Here is a 14,599-nt window from a genome sequence, read left to right on the forward strand (position 1 = left end):
TATGCTCCTCGGAGCCGAATTGCATTTCCGACATATTTGTCTTTTTAACACAACCTTCGTTTTAACATATCTCGTTCTGAAAATTTACACATATGTGCGTTACACCTCCAAGTATATATGTATTATCTTTGAGAAGTTTTTTTAACATAAAAATATAAATTTTGATGAATTATTAATTTTTCAGAAAACGGCCTCCATAGAGGCCGAGCTCCAAACAACATTTTCGAACTAATCCCAGCTATTTAATCATGTCAATGCAATTATCTAAATTATTCCAATTATGTGCCCTCAAGTTGTTAAGCGTGCAACTAATATCATGCAAAATATCAATATCAGCATTGATCAAATAATTAACATGCAATTAATATTCTACTCCCTCCTATCCGAGTATCTAATACATTGTGCGGTTAATGTTCTATCAAATATCAACGTGATGTACATACACATTTACTAATTTTATGAGTCATTCTAATACATTTGGACATGCATTCCAAAAAATATTGTTTGGTTTTGAGCTTTAACCCAAATCAACGCAATAAATACACATTATCAGATGAACTAAACCCCGGATGAGTAGGATGATGCCCCCTTGAACTAAACCCTCTCGTTTATACAGATACCAAGGGTATCTAGGGTTACACATGGGCGATTTCCATCAGAGAATAAACATGTCGATTCTACCATCTTGACTTCGAGGACACATCAAGGCTTCGGAGACCTTCCTGAATATGGAGTCACCTTAGAGCTCGACCTTCGAGCAATAGTCACATAATGGCCCACAAGCCTGACCCATAAGAGATAGACCGACGACCAGAGGAACCCTTAGTCCTGGACTCCCTCGGTAGCCCCCGAACTAGTGTCCAATGTGGGTGTCCATGATCCCTAGTAGCCTCACATGCCCAAGGTCTTTGGTTTGCAGGACGAGTTCTCCTCCCCTTCTATGTTTGACTAACACTAGCCCGGCCACCGATGAGTTCCTGATTGTCGAAGCATCACGGGGACCACATTATTAACTTTCCTTCTTAAGGTTTATGACACCCCTCAATTCCCGTTCGTCAACGGGAGGTAGGCGGTCTAGTAATCTTTTACAGAAACGCCTTTCGTGAGTGAGAGGAAAAACTTCAATTAAATAGGCCGGTGTGCAATGAGAAACACATACTATTCCCCAACCATTGAGAAGCCAAAATCAGGGAGCTCGGAGACATGGCAAGTGTCCCAGGCTCCTCCTTACGCCCCCATGGCCCCCTCCCAGGTGACTGGGTATCTTCGTGCTTCAGATCCAGCGTCCATGTAAGTGCATCTAAGTGCCCCTTAGTGATTTTGGTGGTTTGAAAACTTATAGGTTAAGAGAGTGATATGTTTGTAAGTGTACACAAGCTATATAAGTCACTGAGGAGTTTGAGTTATTCGATGAATATCGTCCCCTAAAAATGTATGTCTTCGGGTGAAGACTTTGGTCATTCCTCGAAGACTCTGATCGCGAAGAAATTGCGAAGAAATTGATATTCCTCATAAAGATATTGAAGATGAGGAATTCGGTGCGTCCTGAAAAAAATACACTAAATACTTTGAAGATTGAAGATTTACTCTTTGTGTTTCATTTTTTTTATACTTGAGTCATAGGAACACCGTACTGTTAAAGGGGATCGAGGTAAAACTATGGAACGAATTTCCTCATGATGCTCAACCCAAACCTACATCTACCAAATCCTTAAAGTGAGGAACATGAAAGACATGAGGACTTTCACAGTTGAAAGTTTCGACCGTTGTCACGCCACGCGCCACCTGTCCCAGATCTTATCCACCCAGCAGTCATATTATCAAAGGTCATTTATGTCAAATCTTGTCGAGATGCTCACAGGTTGTAAATAGCCTTCCCCGCAACCACTAGCTGGTTGGCTGCTCCGAGAGAAACTTGCACTTATCATTTAGAGCAACCCAAATCTCTCAGTCTTCGAGTGAAAATCATTAAGTGAGAAAATACCTCAAACACCCAAACCCAAACTAAAACCCAAGTGATTTATCATCACTGAAAAAGTTATTCCTGCGTGGAACCGACGCTTGTTACCTTTGAGGACTGTGCATCCTCCAGACGACTAGGCGTCATGGTCTAGAGCATTCAACAGTCAATTGTGGATCGCTGGTGTGACCGAATTTGTGAGGGTTTGGATAATTTACAATCTGTATGAAAAAAATAATACCTCAAAGCATATATTTGAAAAAAAAATCACGTACTTCGACAATGATAAATGATTATAAAATATGTGCTTGTTCTATACAAGAAATGTACATTACGTATAAAAAAGATAAAAAATAAAGAAAACAAGAAAAAATGAAGAAGAAGAAAACATGCAAAATAGTGAAACATAGTATAAATGAAAAGAAACAAAAACAGAGAAAGCAACAAATTAAACCGAAGCAAAAAAAATGCAAGAATGAAAAACACACAAAAAAACCTATGCAAAAGTGTGGAGCAATGTGAAAACCAAAAAGAAATAAAAGAACCAAAGGGAAAAACCGAAAAAACTCAAAAAAGATGCAAAAGAGTGAACACAGTAAGAAATATTGATCCGGTTTAGTACCGTAGCAACCGGAAATGTTTCGGGCGAGAGAAACATATCTCTCGAACTTCCCGGGCTCTCATCACATCATATCAGTACTGTGGGCACGGACCACAATGAACTTAGCCACGAGCTGGCGGCATTAGCCAGGAGAGATGGTGACGACGAGGTGATTGCTGATGTGCCCAACGACCTGATAAGAACTGAATGTAACGGGTTGTCCTGCAGTCTGTCCTGAGTAAACGTTGTGTTTACTCCTTCAAATAATCTCTACTATTAAAGCAGGATCGAACGTCGTGATGGTTCAACCTAGCGATGGTTCGACCTCTCCCAACGATCCCACCTCCTTGTACGACCCTGCACATAAAAAAAAAAACACACCCACGAACGCACGATCCCCTCCTGCGATGCTCCCAACTGAGCCTCCTGGATCTCCGCCCCCCTCTCTCTCTCTGTCTCCACCTCGCTCGATCCGCCAGCGCAACCGACGCCGCCGCGATCGATCCTCGGGATCCATGTCCATGGCCGCCGTCACCAAGAAGAAGAAGGTCATCATCGACACCGACCCAGGGATCGGTCCGTATCCACCCGTCCCACGCTCTCACGATCCCCTCCTCTCTCGCGCGTTGACCGCGGCGTCATATCGCCGTCGCCGGCCTTCGTGGTCTCCCCCAACCCCGCAGTCGACGGCGACCCGGATGCTTGCGCGCAGCGCCGTCCCCGGCCACCTCCTCCGCTCCGCCGCCGCCACCGCCAACCCCGCAGTCGCGACGGCGGCGCTGCTGCAACATCGCCGCCGACCCAGATGCTTGCGCGCAGCGCCGTCCCCGGCCACCTCCTCCGCTCCGCCGCCGACCCGGATGCTTGAGCGCAGCGCCGACCCGGATGCTTGCGCGCAGCGCCGTCCCCGGCCACCTCCTCCGCTCCGCCGCCGCCACCGCCAACCCCGCAGTCGCGACGGCGGCGCTGCTGCAACATCGCCGCCGACCCAGATGCTTGCGCGCAGCGCCGTCCCCGGCCACCTCCTCCGCTCCGCCGCCGACCCGGATGCTTGAGCGCAGCGCCGACCCGGATGCTTGCGCGCAGCGCCGTCCCCGGCCACCTCCTCCGCTCCGCCGCCGCCATCAGTGTACCTTTGATTTGTTCCAGCAAAGCATCAAGGTGGATTTTTATCTGACTAGAGTTCAAATGGCTCCTCCTCCTGCAGGACACTGGACAAGACAATAGGAAACTTGGAGACGGAGCTTCCGGCTGCAAGGACACTGCAGGGGTCATTCCTCAATGGCTCTCCGGTTTCACAAGAGTATAAGGCCTTCGAGTCGTCTGGAAGGCACAAGTACCTCATGATCATCAGCATCAACACAGCTTTCAGCAGCTGTAAGAGGAGGGATTCCATCCGCAATACCTGGATGCCACAAGGTTTTTTTTCTCCCACATGGAATTGTTCGTCCTTCTATTCTTGAAGCATTTTTGTGGCATGAGTTATTCATGGTGGAATGACCGTGGAAAACAGGAGAGAAGAGGAAAAAACTGGAGGAAGAGAAGGGCGTCATAATTCGTTTTGTCATTTGTCACAGGTGTGCAACATGATTATTTTTCAACCTCGGCTTGTCTCACATTTTTCAGTCCAATTGGTAATGATGAATGGTTATTTGGCACAATTGCAGTGCTATTTCAGGTGGAATTGTGGATAGAGCAATCGCGACAGAGGATAGAAAACATGGAGACTTCATGAGACTTGTAAGCTTGAATTTATCTGCTTTACTAACAGTTATTAGTCGTCCCTACAAGAAAGTTGTTAGCCACACCTGTGGGAATTGCCAATGTAATTGTTACACACGGGATTGATATCGCACTCGGTTATTACGTTTATTCTTTGTGATGTTTAGGCTCTGAACATGGTCTGATGTTGGGCCGAAGATCCAAGGTCTGAAGCGTTCAAGCGGCATCTTGCCAGGGTACCTGATTTCCTGTGGATCTCAGAAGATGGCATGAAGGTGGAGGTATGGTGATATTTTGGTTTTCATGCACTTCTAGGTACTTTGTTGTGTTGCGCTGTTTTTGTTTATGTTATGTAGTGAGAAGAGAATATGTTTTCATTACTTTTTGCCCTGATTGGATGATTCATGGATGCGCTACTGCTATCAAATTAAAATCATGCTAATTTACAGATTAATAATTGAGAGGGAGAAAATCATTGCCAGTTTTACATTCAGTGATGCACATTGCATGTGCAGGAATTACAAAAGCTAGAAAAACATATTGTTTTTATATTTACCTCTGAAATTACAGGGGTGTGTTAAGAAAAGGTAATCAGTCCATATGTGCCTGGTAAATTATGAGTTAATTTTTCAGCATAACTTTGATATTTGGTCGTGTAAACTGACAGCACGGATACTGGTACAATCATATGAACCTTTGTTTACAATACCAGACACCTTCAGTTGTTTCAGAAAATTGCTATACGTATCTAGAAGTTCATCGTGTCGCCGCCCCTGTTCAATTGTTTCAGTTACTGTACATGTCGCTGCCCCTGTTCTCTGAATACATGCTTCTCATTTCTGTTCTCCGTATGCAGGCTAGAAATAAGAAGTTTCAGATGGAGTTCATCATGTACCAGGATTGGTTGAAGCATGATTCACTAACATGGATGAGGCCTGCAGCATCCTACAAACTAGAACCAAAGTCAGAGTCTACTACTCAAGTCTGTGTCTATGAATTTATTATAGATTGGTAAAGAAGAGGACCTCATGTTAGCTTTGATCTTAGCAGAGCCGGAGATAAGCTTCAAACTGAATTTAGGTGTTCAGTTTTTAGGGATCAGTAGCCTCTTAAACCTTGGGCCTTGGTTCCAAACTGTTAATCGGTAAATTGAACTAGCAATTGGTGAAATGGCTTTATGGAGTATCCCAATGCTCACTGCAAATATGGCAGTATCCTGATTTCTAACTTCTAAGCATATGTCCATGCAAGCTCTGGGATGCACTTTGCCAACGTTGTGTCATGTGTTTGCATCTTAGTATCTTGTGTTATTGGACATATGGATGAGGATCATGAGCCAAGGAAAACCCCTCTCCTGTGCATTCAGTGCCTTCCCATGGGGCTCTCCCATTCATGGTGATAAGCTGTCGGCCAACCGTGTGTTTAATGCGGCTATGACAGGAGAAGAGCCTTTGTCGGCAAAGCGAGGCGCACGACTCACGTGCTCGAGGAAGGGGATGCGAGGTGGTCTTTGGGTCTTTGGTGCCTTGCAAGTCCACGCGGTGGCTGTAAGCTCGGACCTTCTTTCTTCCTGACCTCTCATGGCTACACAGAGGTACATATTACAGAGCGCACTTGCAAGCCTTCCGTGTAGAAAAACATTTATCGGAACCAACTGATTCATGGTACCATCTTGTTACTCTTGTTTAGACATCGTCCAGGGGAGACGTAATTTAATCTAGCTGATTTTTAGAGTTATAATCTCAGTAAGTGAAATATTAACCTCATGAGGTCTCTTCACTAATTTTAGAATTGAATTTTAGACCCAAACAGATTTAGTCCCCGTAGAAATTTGTGAATGGTGTACGTCCAATCTGCTTTCGGCCATAGCAACATGCACATACAAGGGCTTGCAAGCAGGAATGATGATCGACTTTTGGGAGACTAGCATGCACGAAGAAGCTAGCTAGATAAACTTTCGGCCGTAGCTAATAAATATACTCCAACGCATTTCTTCTCTGTTGAACTATTTATGTCGCATTGCAGATGCCTAATTATTGGAACTATGAGCAAGTAGATCATCGTTTACAATCTCAACGATTCAGTGATGTTGAAGCTAATCACTCGACTTCACTAGCTTCGCAACATATAAGGTATTGCACCAATTTTAAATTTGAAGTTAATTGGATTGATAACTTGGTACTGTAGACAGTCACATAATGACTAGGTATTGCTAATTTTTCCAACAAAGCAAACTTAGGTTCATATGTTCCGAGGAGCCGTCCGCTGTTAAGGAGGAGGCAGTCGAGCCGCGGACGCCCGTGGCCTGGGCCAAATGAGAGCATTTGTTTCGTTTATGCTTCCAGATAAAATTCATTTACATTTAGAGTTCGTGTTGAAGGTGTGGCGTTGGCCTCTGCTTGAGATGAATTGCCTCTAGGTTGTTCGTGTGTTGTGTTGTTATTGTTCTTTGAGTAGCCGTTGGTTCCCCCTTTATTTGTGTGTGTTTGTTAATTACTTCCGTTTGTATCTGTAAGGAAGAATTATCTCTACTTTGTCGTGGCAATGATCAAGCTTGACCGGAATATCTGTCACAAAAATTCTCAGTTAATACATATTTTATAGTAGAAAAAAGCTGACATATTTACAATTATGTAGCGTAATGTTAGATTGAAGGTGAGGAACGAGGCCCAAATTGTGAGCAATCCAACCTTCATTCTAATGGCGGTAATGTGTTATGAACCCTTATCATGTGTATATTTGAATTTATGTGCAAGCAAGGACATATTTGACTACTCAAGAATAAGGTTTCAGCAATCACAACATTTTCTCTCCTTTTCATTGTTAGTATGATATGTCATTGATTGCCTTTTCTTTCTCTTGAGCAAGGATAATGATTCATATCTGAATGCCCATGTAAATCTCTAGCATGGATGTAATATTGTACTGTAACCCATTGGTAGAAAAGTCAACACTAGGAGTCAAGCCGTTCTGTTTAAAACTTTCAAAACCGCTATGAACTCTGGTAAGTGATTATAATCTAGTCGGGCAATGCATCATGACATCTAATTACTGAATATGCAGTACACAATCAAAGTACCAACAGAAGTTCTGGTTTGCTGCCATCTATTAGCCTACTGAAATTGTGATATGTGTTATTTACTCGTAGCAGTTTCTGTAACCGTTAAGCTCACATTGTTGTTACATTTTCATTTAATTGGAGGTGATATTTTATTTGTGCAGGTCCCTCGTTTGATCTTATTCTCTGGTGCCAGTGCTTTATTTGGGGGTAAGTTTTTGCAATGAAGTTCAGTAATCATTTTCTTATCTAAAAAGGTTCTTAAAATTAGCATCTATACTAAATATCCTTTGTATAGAAATTTGAATATTATAGCTGAAACATGAAACATGTTATTTTCTTGTTTTGTTTATGCATTGGTAATCATTGTAAATCTACATGGCCTGCACACATTTCTGAAGGGTGCATGCAAATCATGTAGTGAGGTTGATAGAGATTTTAGGTGCAATAGAAAGGAATTATTTGATCAGGGTGGGACTGGACATGGGGTATGCTTCATTTTAGCATTCTTTAAGCATGGTATCTACCTTGCCAATTTCTGTTGTCCTCGCAAAGTAAAAATTGACAGCTGGGCAATGTTACACAAGACATATCGTATTCTTGCCAGTTCTACGAGTCTTAAATTTCTTAGGTTAGCAAGACGCGATCTCGAACAGGAAGTGGGTCATGTGCACTTTGGCAGATTAGAGCGTATGATACATCCTGGCTTGTTCCAAATATCCGAAGTCTATTTTGTATACTTAGCTACATGTTGCCAGGCATGTTGCCAACATTAACTAGGCGCACTAGCAAAGAATGGTTGTTTACTTTCTTTTTATCCTCTGCCTGTTATATTGTAAATAAAAAGTACTCCTGAATACTCACAAGCCATATGGTGGAGCGTGTAATGAAAGCAATTGCATTTTTGAGAGACATAATGCCATATAATGCCTGATCATCTGTTACTCTGTCTCTTGCAGCATATGCGCTCCCAACGTTTTCTCAACTCACTGTGACATCTTATTATGCTGCATCAAGTGCCTCTCACCACGCAGTTTCACATATCACACGCCACATCGAGAAGGCCCATTTATCTGGCGCTGCTGACGAGAAGTCTTGATTACCTGCTTGCATTGAGTTTGTTTGGTGCACATGCCATGTACATGGTATATATGGACTCCCTGCTTATCCGAGACTACAAAAGAACAGAAAGGAAAGAAAAGGCGGAACAAACCAAGCAAAAGAGGCACGACAAAGAAGGCTACGGCACCCTTAACCAAGTTGTCTGGTGAGAGCGAGGACAACAAATTTGTCATGGAAGAAGCGCAGCTGATGACGGTGGAGAAGGTGGTGTTGTCCGGTTGCACGCCGTCCCGCAGCATTGCGTCCCAGAGCACCTCGGTTTTGCTCCAGCGCTGCCGCTTGCGCAAACACCTTGAGCACGACGTTGTACAGGATGACCTTGTTGCGGACCTCCGCGTTCTCCAGGAACCAGCGCAGCGCGAGCACGGTGGTAGCCGGGTTGCCGGCGACTGTGTTGAGCATGATGGCGGGGTCCTGCTCGGAGGGGGCCTCAGGGAAGGCGGCCTCGAGCGCAGCAGCGACGGGTGCCTCGGCGGGCTCGCACGCGGCGAGCGCTGCCGCGACGGTGGTGAGGCGGGCCCGGCGTCTGGATCCGGCGTGCGCGCGGGCGAGTTCGGCGGCGCGCGGGCTGTTGGGGTTTACCCAGAGAAACCTTGCAGTGCTGGAAATCTTGGGGTTCTGGCCATCGGTTATATTAGGCTCGATGGTGTATCCGACTTACATCGGTTAACAGTAAGTCTGTGTGATGCCGGTAGCACCAATAACGACGATGATGACAACGTTCATCTCGTCTCCAGGTATATAATTTCTTTTTCAGTTAAGGTGGTTCCTTGCTTTTTTATTACAATATTTCTTACAGTAATATGAAGGTGTGGTAATATGATTCTGTTTCACAATGTTGCTATTCCGTTTACAGAGGTTAGCCATATTATAACATGCTTACGAGCTTTTATTTGCCAAACCATAGGAAGTGGTATTTGGTGCCGCTTTGCAGTTGTAGAAGTAGAAACACACCCCCACAATCTAAATAATTAGTGTTTAGTTGCAAATCTATTCCTAAATTTTTACTCCCTTTGTCCCATAATATAAGAGCGTTTTTTGTATTAGTATAGTGTTAAAAACGCTCTTATATTACGGGACGGAGGGAGTATAAGATATTTGCTTTAAATCACTTCCTTACTGTCCTCGAACGATATTGTGAATTTGTTTGGAGGAATAAATTGGTGCTTTTATATTTTTCTGTGTAGTTGATTAGTTATCTCTATGTTCTGAATATTGCAGGCCAATGCATGAGATAGCATTAGCATTTGCATCAACTGATAAGCCAAAGCTACTTAATCAGTTAAACAAACGTAGCAGGACAAGGCATAATCCCCATCTAAGTAGGCCTCTGCTGTCATGACATTGCAATTTTATTTACAGAGTTGGTCAACCTGCTATTAGCACAGCAAACGAAATTCAGTATATGCAGAAGCTGGCAAGTAGTCGGTAAGAAAATGAAACAGAAAAATAAATGAATAGAAGAAGAATTTAAATAATATAAAATATAAGAAACAAGCTATCAAGATGCATTGACAGCAGAAACATAATGTGCCATGGTAACCCAAATGTGAATTAGCTATCATGAAAACCACTTAAAAGAATTGTTGTAAATTTTGTAAATGGCATTATTGCGGATCTTAAAGGCATCATTGTAAATTAGAGTATCTTTTTTATATATCTTCTTTTCACGAGACAATTAAACTATCTGAGACTAGCGCATTGCATATCTATGTGTTTAAACTAGGAACCAATAAATCACTTGGTTTATTTGACTGCATTTTAAAACTATGTGTTTAAACTAGTTTAAGATGCACGATGGTGATGACATGGACAACATATGGAGTAGTTCGTCACGGAGGTCAATGGGCAGGAAGTGCCTTGTTTCCTTTGAGCTGCTCGAGAGAGTGACGAAATAGGTGCCCATGATCCACGTCCACATGGTGTTTTTCGAGCTGTCTCAAGCTGGGGGAGATATGTGCCCTATCTGCTGACGCAAGGTGTCAACTCTGCTAAATTACTGATTGCTAAAATCCAAGGTGCTATGTGATTCTTTAAAGGCAACACAACTTTGTCTTGTTGTCAGTGAGATTTTTTTTCAGATTTATATTATTTTTCTTTGGATTGGTGAAGTTTTTTAAAGTTTTACAATGTATTTGATGCAAACATAACACTGTCAAAATCTTGGTTTTCATTCAAAGGAAAGATGTGCCTGGGGTACTTTGTTAATCCCCTTTTCAAATATGATTACATGATACTGTATATTTCTTGATCAATTAATGGTGTATTTTTATGCGTGGTGCTATGAGAAATAGTGGATTTTGTGTATTCGAAGTATCATGGTCATACATGTCTTTCCATATCATACAACATGGGTCATCTTATGATGAACACACAATAAAAATAAAGCAAAGCAAAGGGAAAACAAGAATTTGTTCTGAGATAGTCATACATCGGTAACATCGCATACACATTAACCTCAGTATAGACATTCATTATAAAACAGAAAATGTAGGTAATCAATCTGTATGTATAGTTTTTAATAATAGAGATTCCGTGGCAACGCACGGGCAGCCAACTAGTCTACACTAATGGGAGTGGTAGATGGACAGAGGCATAACTAACGTTCAACAAAGATGGTTACAGGAATTGTTGTCAGGGCCGGCCCTGGTGTATGGCCGGAGGGGCGACGGCCCAGGGCCCGGCCGATGAAGGGGCCATGATATAATACACATATACAGTATAGCCTGGCAATAAAATACAAGACAAAGAATTTACAAGAGCAAAAACCGAAAATGGGGCCCATCAGATAGCAGGTAGTAGTGAGTAGCAAAGCGTCACGCGCCAGATGAAAAGGCACGACCGCTCGTTTCTCTTGTGAAAAAAATCAGTCGAAGATCTCAGTGGGTGCCTCGCTCGTCGGTTTGTCGCTGGGCGTCGCGGTCGCCGCTGGTTGTCGCCGCTGCGCGTGTAGCGCGGCAGTCTAGCAGCCGCAGCCCGGCCATCAGGCATCCGGCAAGGCAATGTGTTATATGTGTCCAAGCCGTGAGCGCAGCAACACCAGTACGTATCCATCCATGACTCCATATACCATGTTCCTGGTTCATCCTCTAAACATCAATTTGAGTAGTTTCTTCTATTCCTTATAGTACATATTCAACTTTTCATCCATAATCAGTCCTCCAATTTCAGTGTACACGTAGATTTAAATTTTTTATTTTTTTTAATAAGAAAAAAAATTAATGTATAATTTTTTAATTCAATACTGTACAGTATATTAGTATGTATTCAACCATCCTAATTTTTGTTCTGCATGTCTGGGGTTCCAATCATCCAATGTATAAATTTCCAATTTTTGGAGGAAAAAGATAGAAAGTGATCTAAAAATTAGCATTCATGTTGCCTAAGAAGCATTGGTCCTTGGATGATAGCAATGGTGGAGCTACAGCCAGGATAACAATCTACGGGAAGGGTTGCACTAATTTTGCAAAAGCTTTTTCTAACTCATCTAATGTTGAACTTGGCAATTTTGTAAATGAGCATACATATATATGGTCTTATGACATGGGGGCCCATGTCGTCAAATTCGACTAGGGCCTCCTGAAACCCAGGGCCGGTCCTGATTAATCCATCAAGGATTGTAAATAAGCATACATATATATTGTTGTATCCTCAATCCATCAAGGATTAAGTCATGGCGTTCGTATTTATTTTAAGATTTTCGGTGTTGCGTTTTAGTAGGAGAAGATGTTTACGTCGACAATGAGATATCTACGATGACTTCGTGAATTTTAAAATGATATGTCAGCTCAGTTTTTTAAAGATGTTCGTAGGATATAAGGTGTGCAGGCGTGCATTTTTAGGGATGAGTGTAAAGCATATATTTGAAAACAAAAGAAAAAACGGCGTTCATGATTTTCTAGTTTCACGGGGCGCACGGAACAACGCCGACAATAAAATCCGAGTGTTGAGGGACAAAGCCGTCCATGAGACCCGCCGTGTCCCGGGGATACGGCAGCGACCAGCTTGCCATCGATGGTCTCCCTCCCTCCCTTCTCCCCCAAGCCAGGGCCACTTTGCTACCCGTACGTGCGTACGCGTAAATGTAAGAATATCGGCCATTTGTGCCCTTTACGCTAGCGAGAAAGTAGAGAAAAATGTTGGTTCGTTTATGCCAAGGCATCGAGGGGAACGGCATACGAGTCGGGCAGGGCGTGTATGTAGAGTAGAGGAATATCTTGTCCTAAGAGCACGTGCTTAAACAATGCCCCATTCTAGTCGAGGTGGCGACCGGCGCCGAGGGAAGCGGCGGCTAAATTAGTCAGGGCCTAGACGATTATTGACCAATGAACCAAGAAACAAACAAAAAAAAAGATGCTTGGCGTGTCCTGATTCCTGAAGAATCCGGGCGTGGACGAATTGATTATCAGGATAGCAAAGAAGGAAAGAAGATATGTTCTCATCTAGTACTAAATCTGAACTGAAAACTTCTTGTACGAGCATCACATCTTTGCAAACGAGAAAGAAGTAGCAGTATTTGCCACGGCTGCTATATCATCTCTGTATGAAAATATACCAGGATGAATTTTGCTTTGTAAACCATGTGAAATCATTTTTGCCGACGAGTCAATTGTCTGTTCAGCGCGGCCGTTGAGCCGCATCAGCGCGCGTTTTGTCTGTCTGTCTGTGTGTTTGCCTTGACTTTGTTTGCTCCGCGTGGCCGGCGCGCGCACGTGGCTGTGGCTCGGTGATGGCTCACGGAGGAACACCGACCGTGGCCGCGTTCCACGGTGGCCAGACCAGCCGATGCCCGGGGCCGCCGCCGGTCGTGCGCTCGGCCGCTCTGACCTGACACTCGCAGCGTCACACCTCGCCTGCCTATACCACTCAGGTCTCAGCTCAGATCGCACCGTAAACAAAACTGTTATGCACCGAGATTGCTGACACGGCCTGCAATACATACCACGGTCCATCAAATCTGCAGCCACGCAACAACCGAGATCAACGCTCGATCTTGACAAAGCCAAAAGGGATTGAGCAAGTATCTGCTTACCACTTGCTGCAGGTTCCAGGGGATTTGCAAGCCTTGACGACACGACGACTGAGAGACTGAGACAGGCAGCTTCCGAGCTTGTCCATCCATCGCCCAAAACGAATCCGCCATCTATTTTTGCTCACCCGAAGGCACAGGGAAGAAAAGGTGTTGGTCCGTTCGGACGTGCCGAGGCAGAAAAGGATGTGGATGTGCACGAGTCGGGCAGTGGAGTGGATGGAGACGAATATCTCGTGTGCTCCTTAAACAACAAAAAACAATGGCCCATCGGGCATTGTCGGGCGAGGTGGCGATCGATTAGCCACACGCCTAGGCGTTTCCCGTGATGTGGCTGCCGAGTGAACAAACAGACGAACAAGCAGAGAATCGCGCCGGGTGTGACGTGTTATTATTCAACGTCCAGTCCTGCTGAGTGCCGAGCACATTGTTGTTCGCACATTTGACACGTGTGGCGGCAGATGAGCAGTGCCCCAAGCGAGGCCAGTACGTACGGTGCTAGGGATTAGGGAACTGCAACGCAATGCATGGGCACGCAAGCACCCGGGGCGGGACGGAGCAGAGCAGCAGCGGTTTGCTTGTCCGAATCAGGTTGCAACGCGGACGGGATATCCCGCCAGGCTCGCCACTCGGACCTTACACAGTCAATGGAAGTGCCTAGTTCTATTTTATTTTGAAACGGAGGCAAAAACTTTGCCTCATCTCATTAATTGACAAGAAGAGAATTACCCGGTTAACTAACGGAAAATCGGGCGAATACCGTTATAACACGTTCACAGAGGACACACACGGCCATCTGGCAACCCACATAAGAACGCACACACGTTGCCGAGTGTCGTGGGTATAAGACTGACAGTAGATGTGTAGGGTACGAAAGGATGGGCAGAGCCTTAGCTACGACGAGGTTGTATGAGTTCAGGCCCCTCTGCGGTGGAGGTAATAGCCCTACGTCTCAGTGCTCAGGGAGCTTGTTGTGAGTGGAATATATAATACAGTGAATTGCTAACCCCTGCACCAGTGGGGGAGGGTGGATTATATAGAGTGCGCTGCCCTCCACAACGGTCTGGTGTATAGGGTGAAGTAGTGGCGAATAAATGACTACGTTAC

The 14,599-nt window shown here is 44.2% G+C and overlaps 1 protein-coding gene across 1 annotated transcript; it reads left to right on the forward strand.

Annotated features, from left to right (window-relative positions):
• The first annotated feature begins 3,633 nt into the window (after positions 1–3,633).
• Positions 3,634–4,638, forward strand: LOC123405836 (probable beta-1,3-galactosyltransferase 3). The gene is made up of 5 exons (XM_045099375.1): positions 3,634–3,722; positions 3,769–3,980; positions 4,075–4,138; positions 4,229–4,301; positions 4,451–4,638. Exons 1-5 carry the CDS (start codon positions 3,634–3,636, stop codon positions 4,466–4,468), a joined length of 456 nt encoding a protein of 151 aa, XP_044955310.1. The 3' UTR covers positions 4,469–4,638.
• Positions 4,639–14,599: the final 9,961 nt, after the last annotated feature.

The sequence above is a fragment of the Hordeum vulgare genome, chromosome 6H, assembly GCF_904849725.1.
Source record: "Hordeum vulgare subsp. vulgare chromosome 6H, MorexV3_pseudomolecules_assembly, whole genome shotgun sequence".
Taxonomy (NCBI): domain Eukaryota; kingdom Viridiplantae; phylum Streptophyta; class Magnoliopsida; order Poales; family Poaceae; genus Hordeum; species Hordeum vulgare.

Excerpts from the sequence above, each read along its gene's own strand:
- LOC123405836 (XM_045099375.1), top strand. The coding sequence starts at position 3,634 with ATGCTTGCGCGCAGCGCCGTCCCCGGCCACCTCCTCCGCTCCGCCGCC. Across the intron at positions 3,723-3,768 it reads TGTTCCAGCAAAGCATCAAG|GACACTGGACAAGACAATAG; the intron begins GTGGATTTTTAT and ends CTCCTCCTGCAG. Across the intron at positions 3,981-4,074 it reads CAATACCTGGATGCCACAAG|GAGAGAAGAGGAAAAAACTG; the intron begins GTTTTTTTTCTC and ends CGTGGAAAACAG.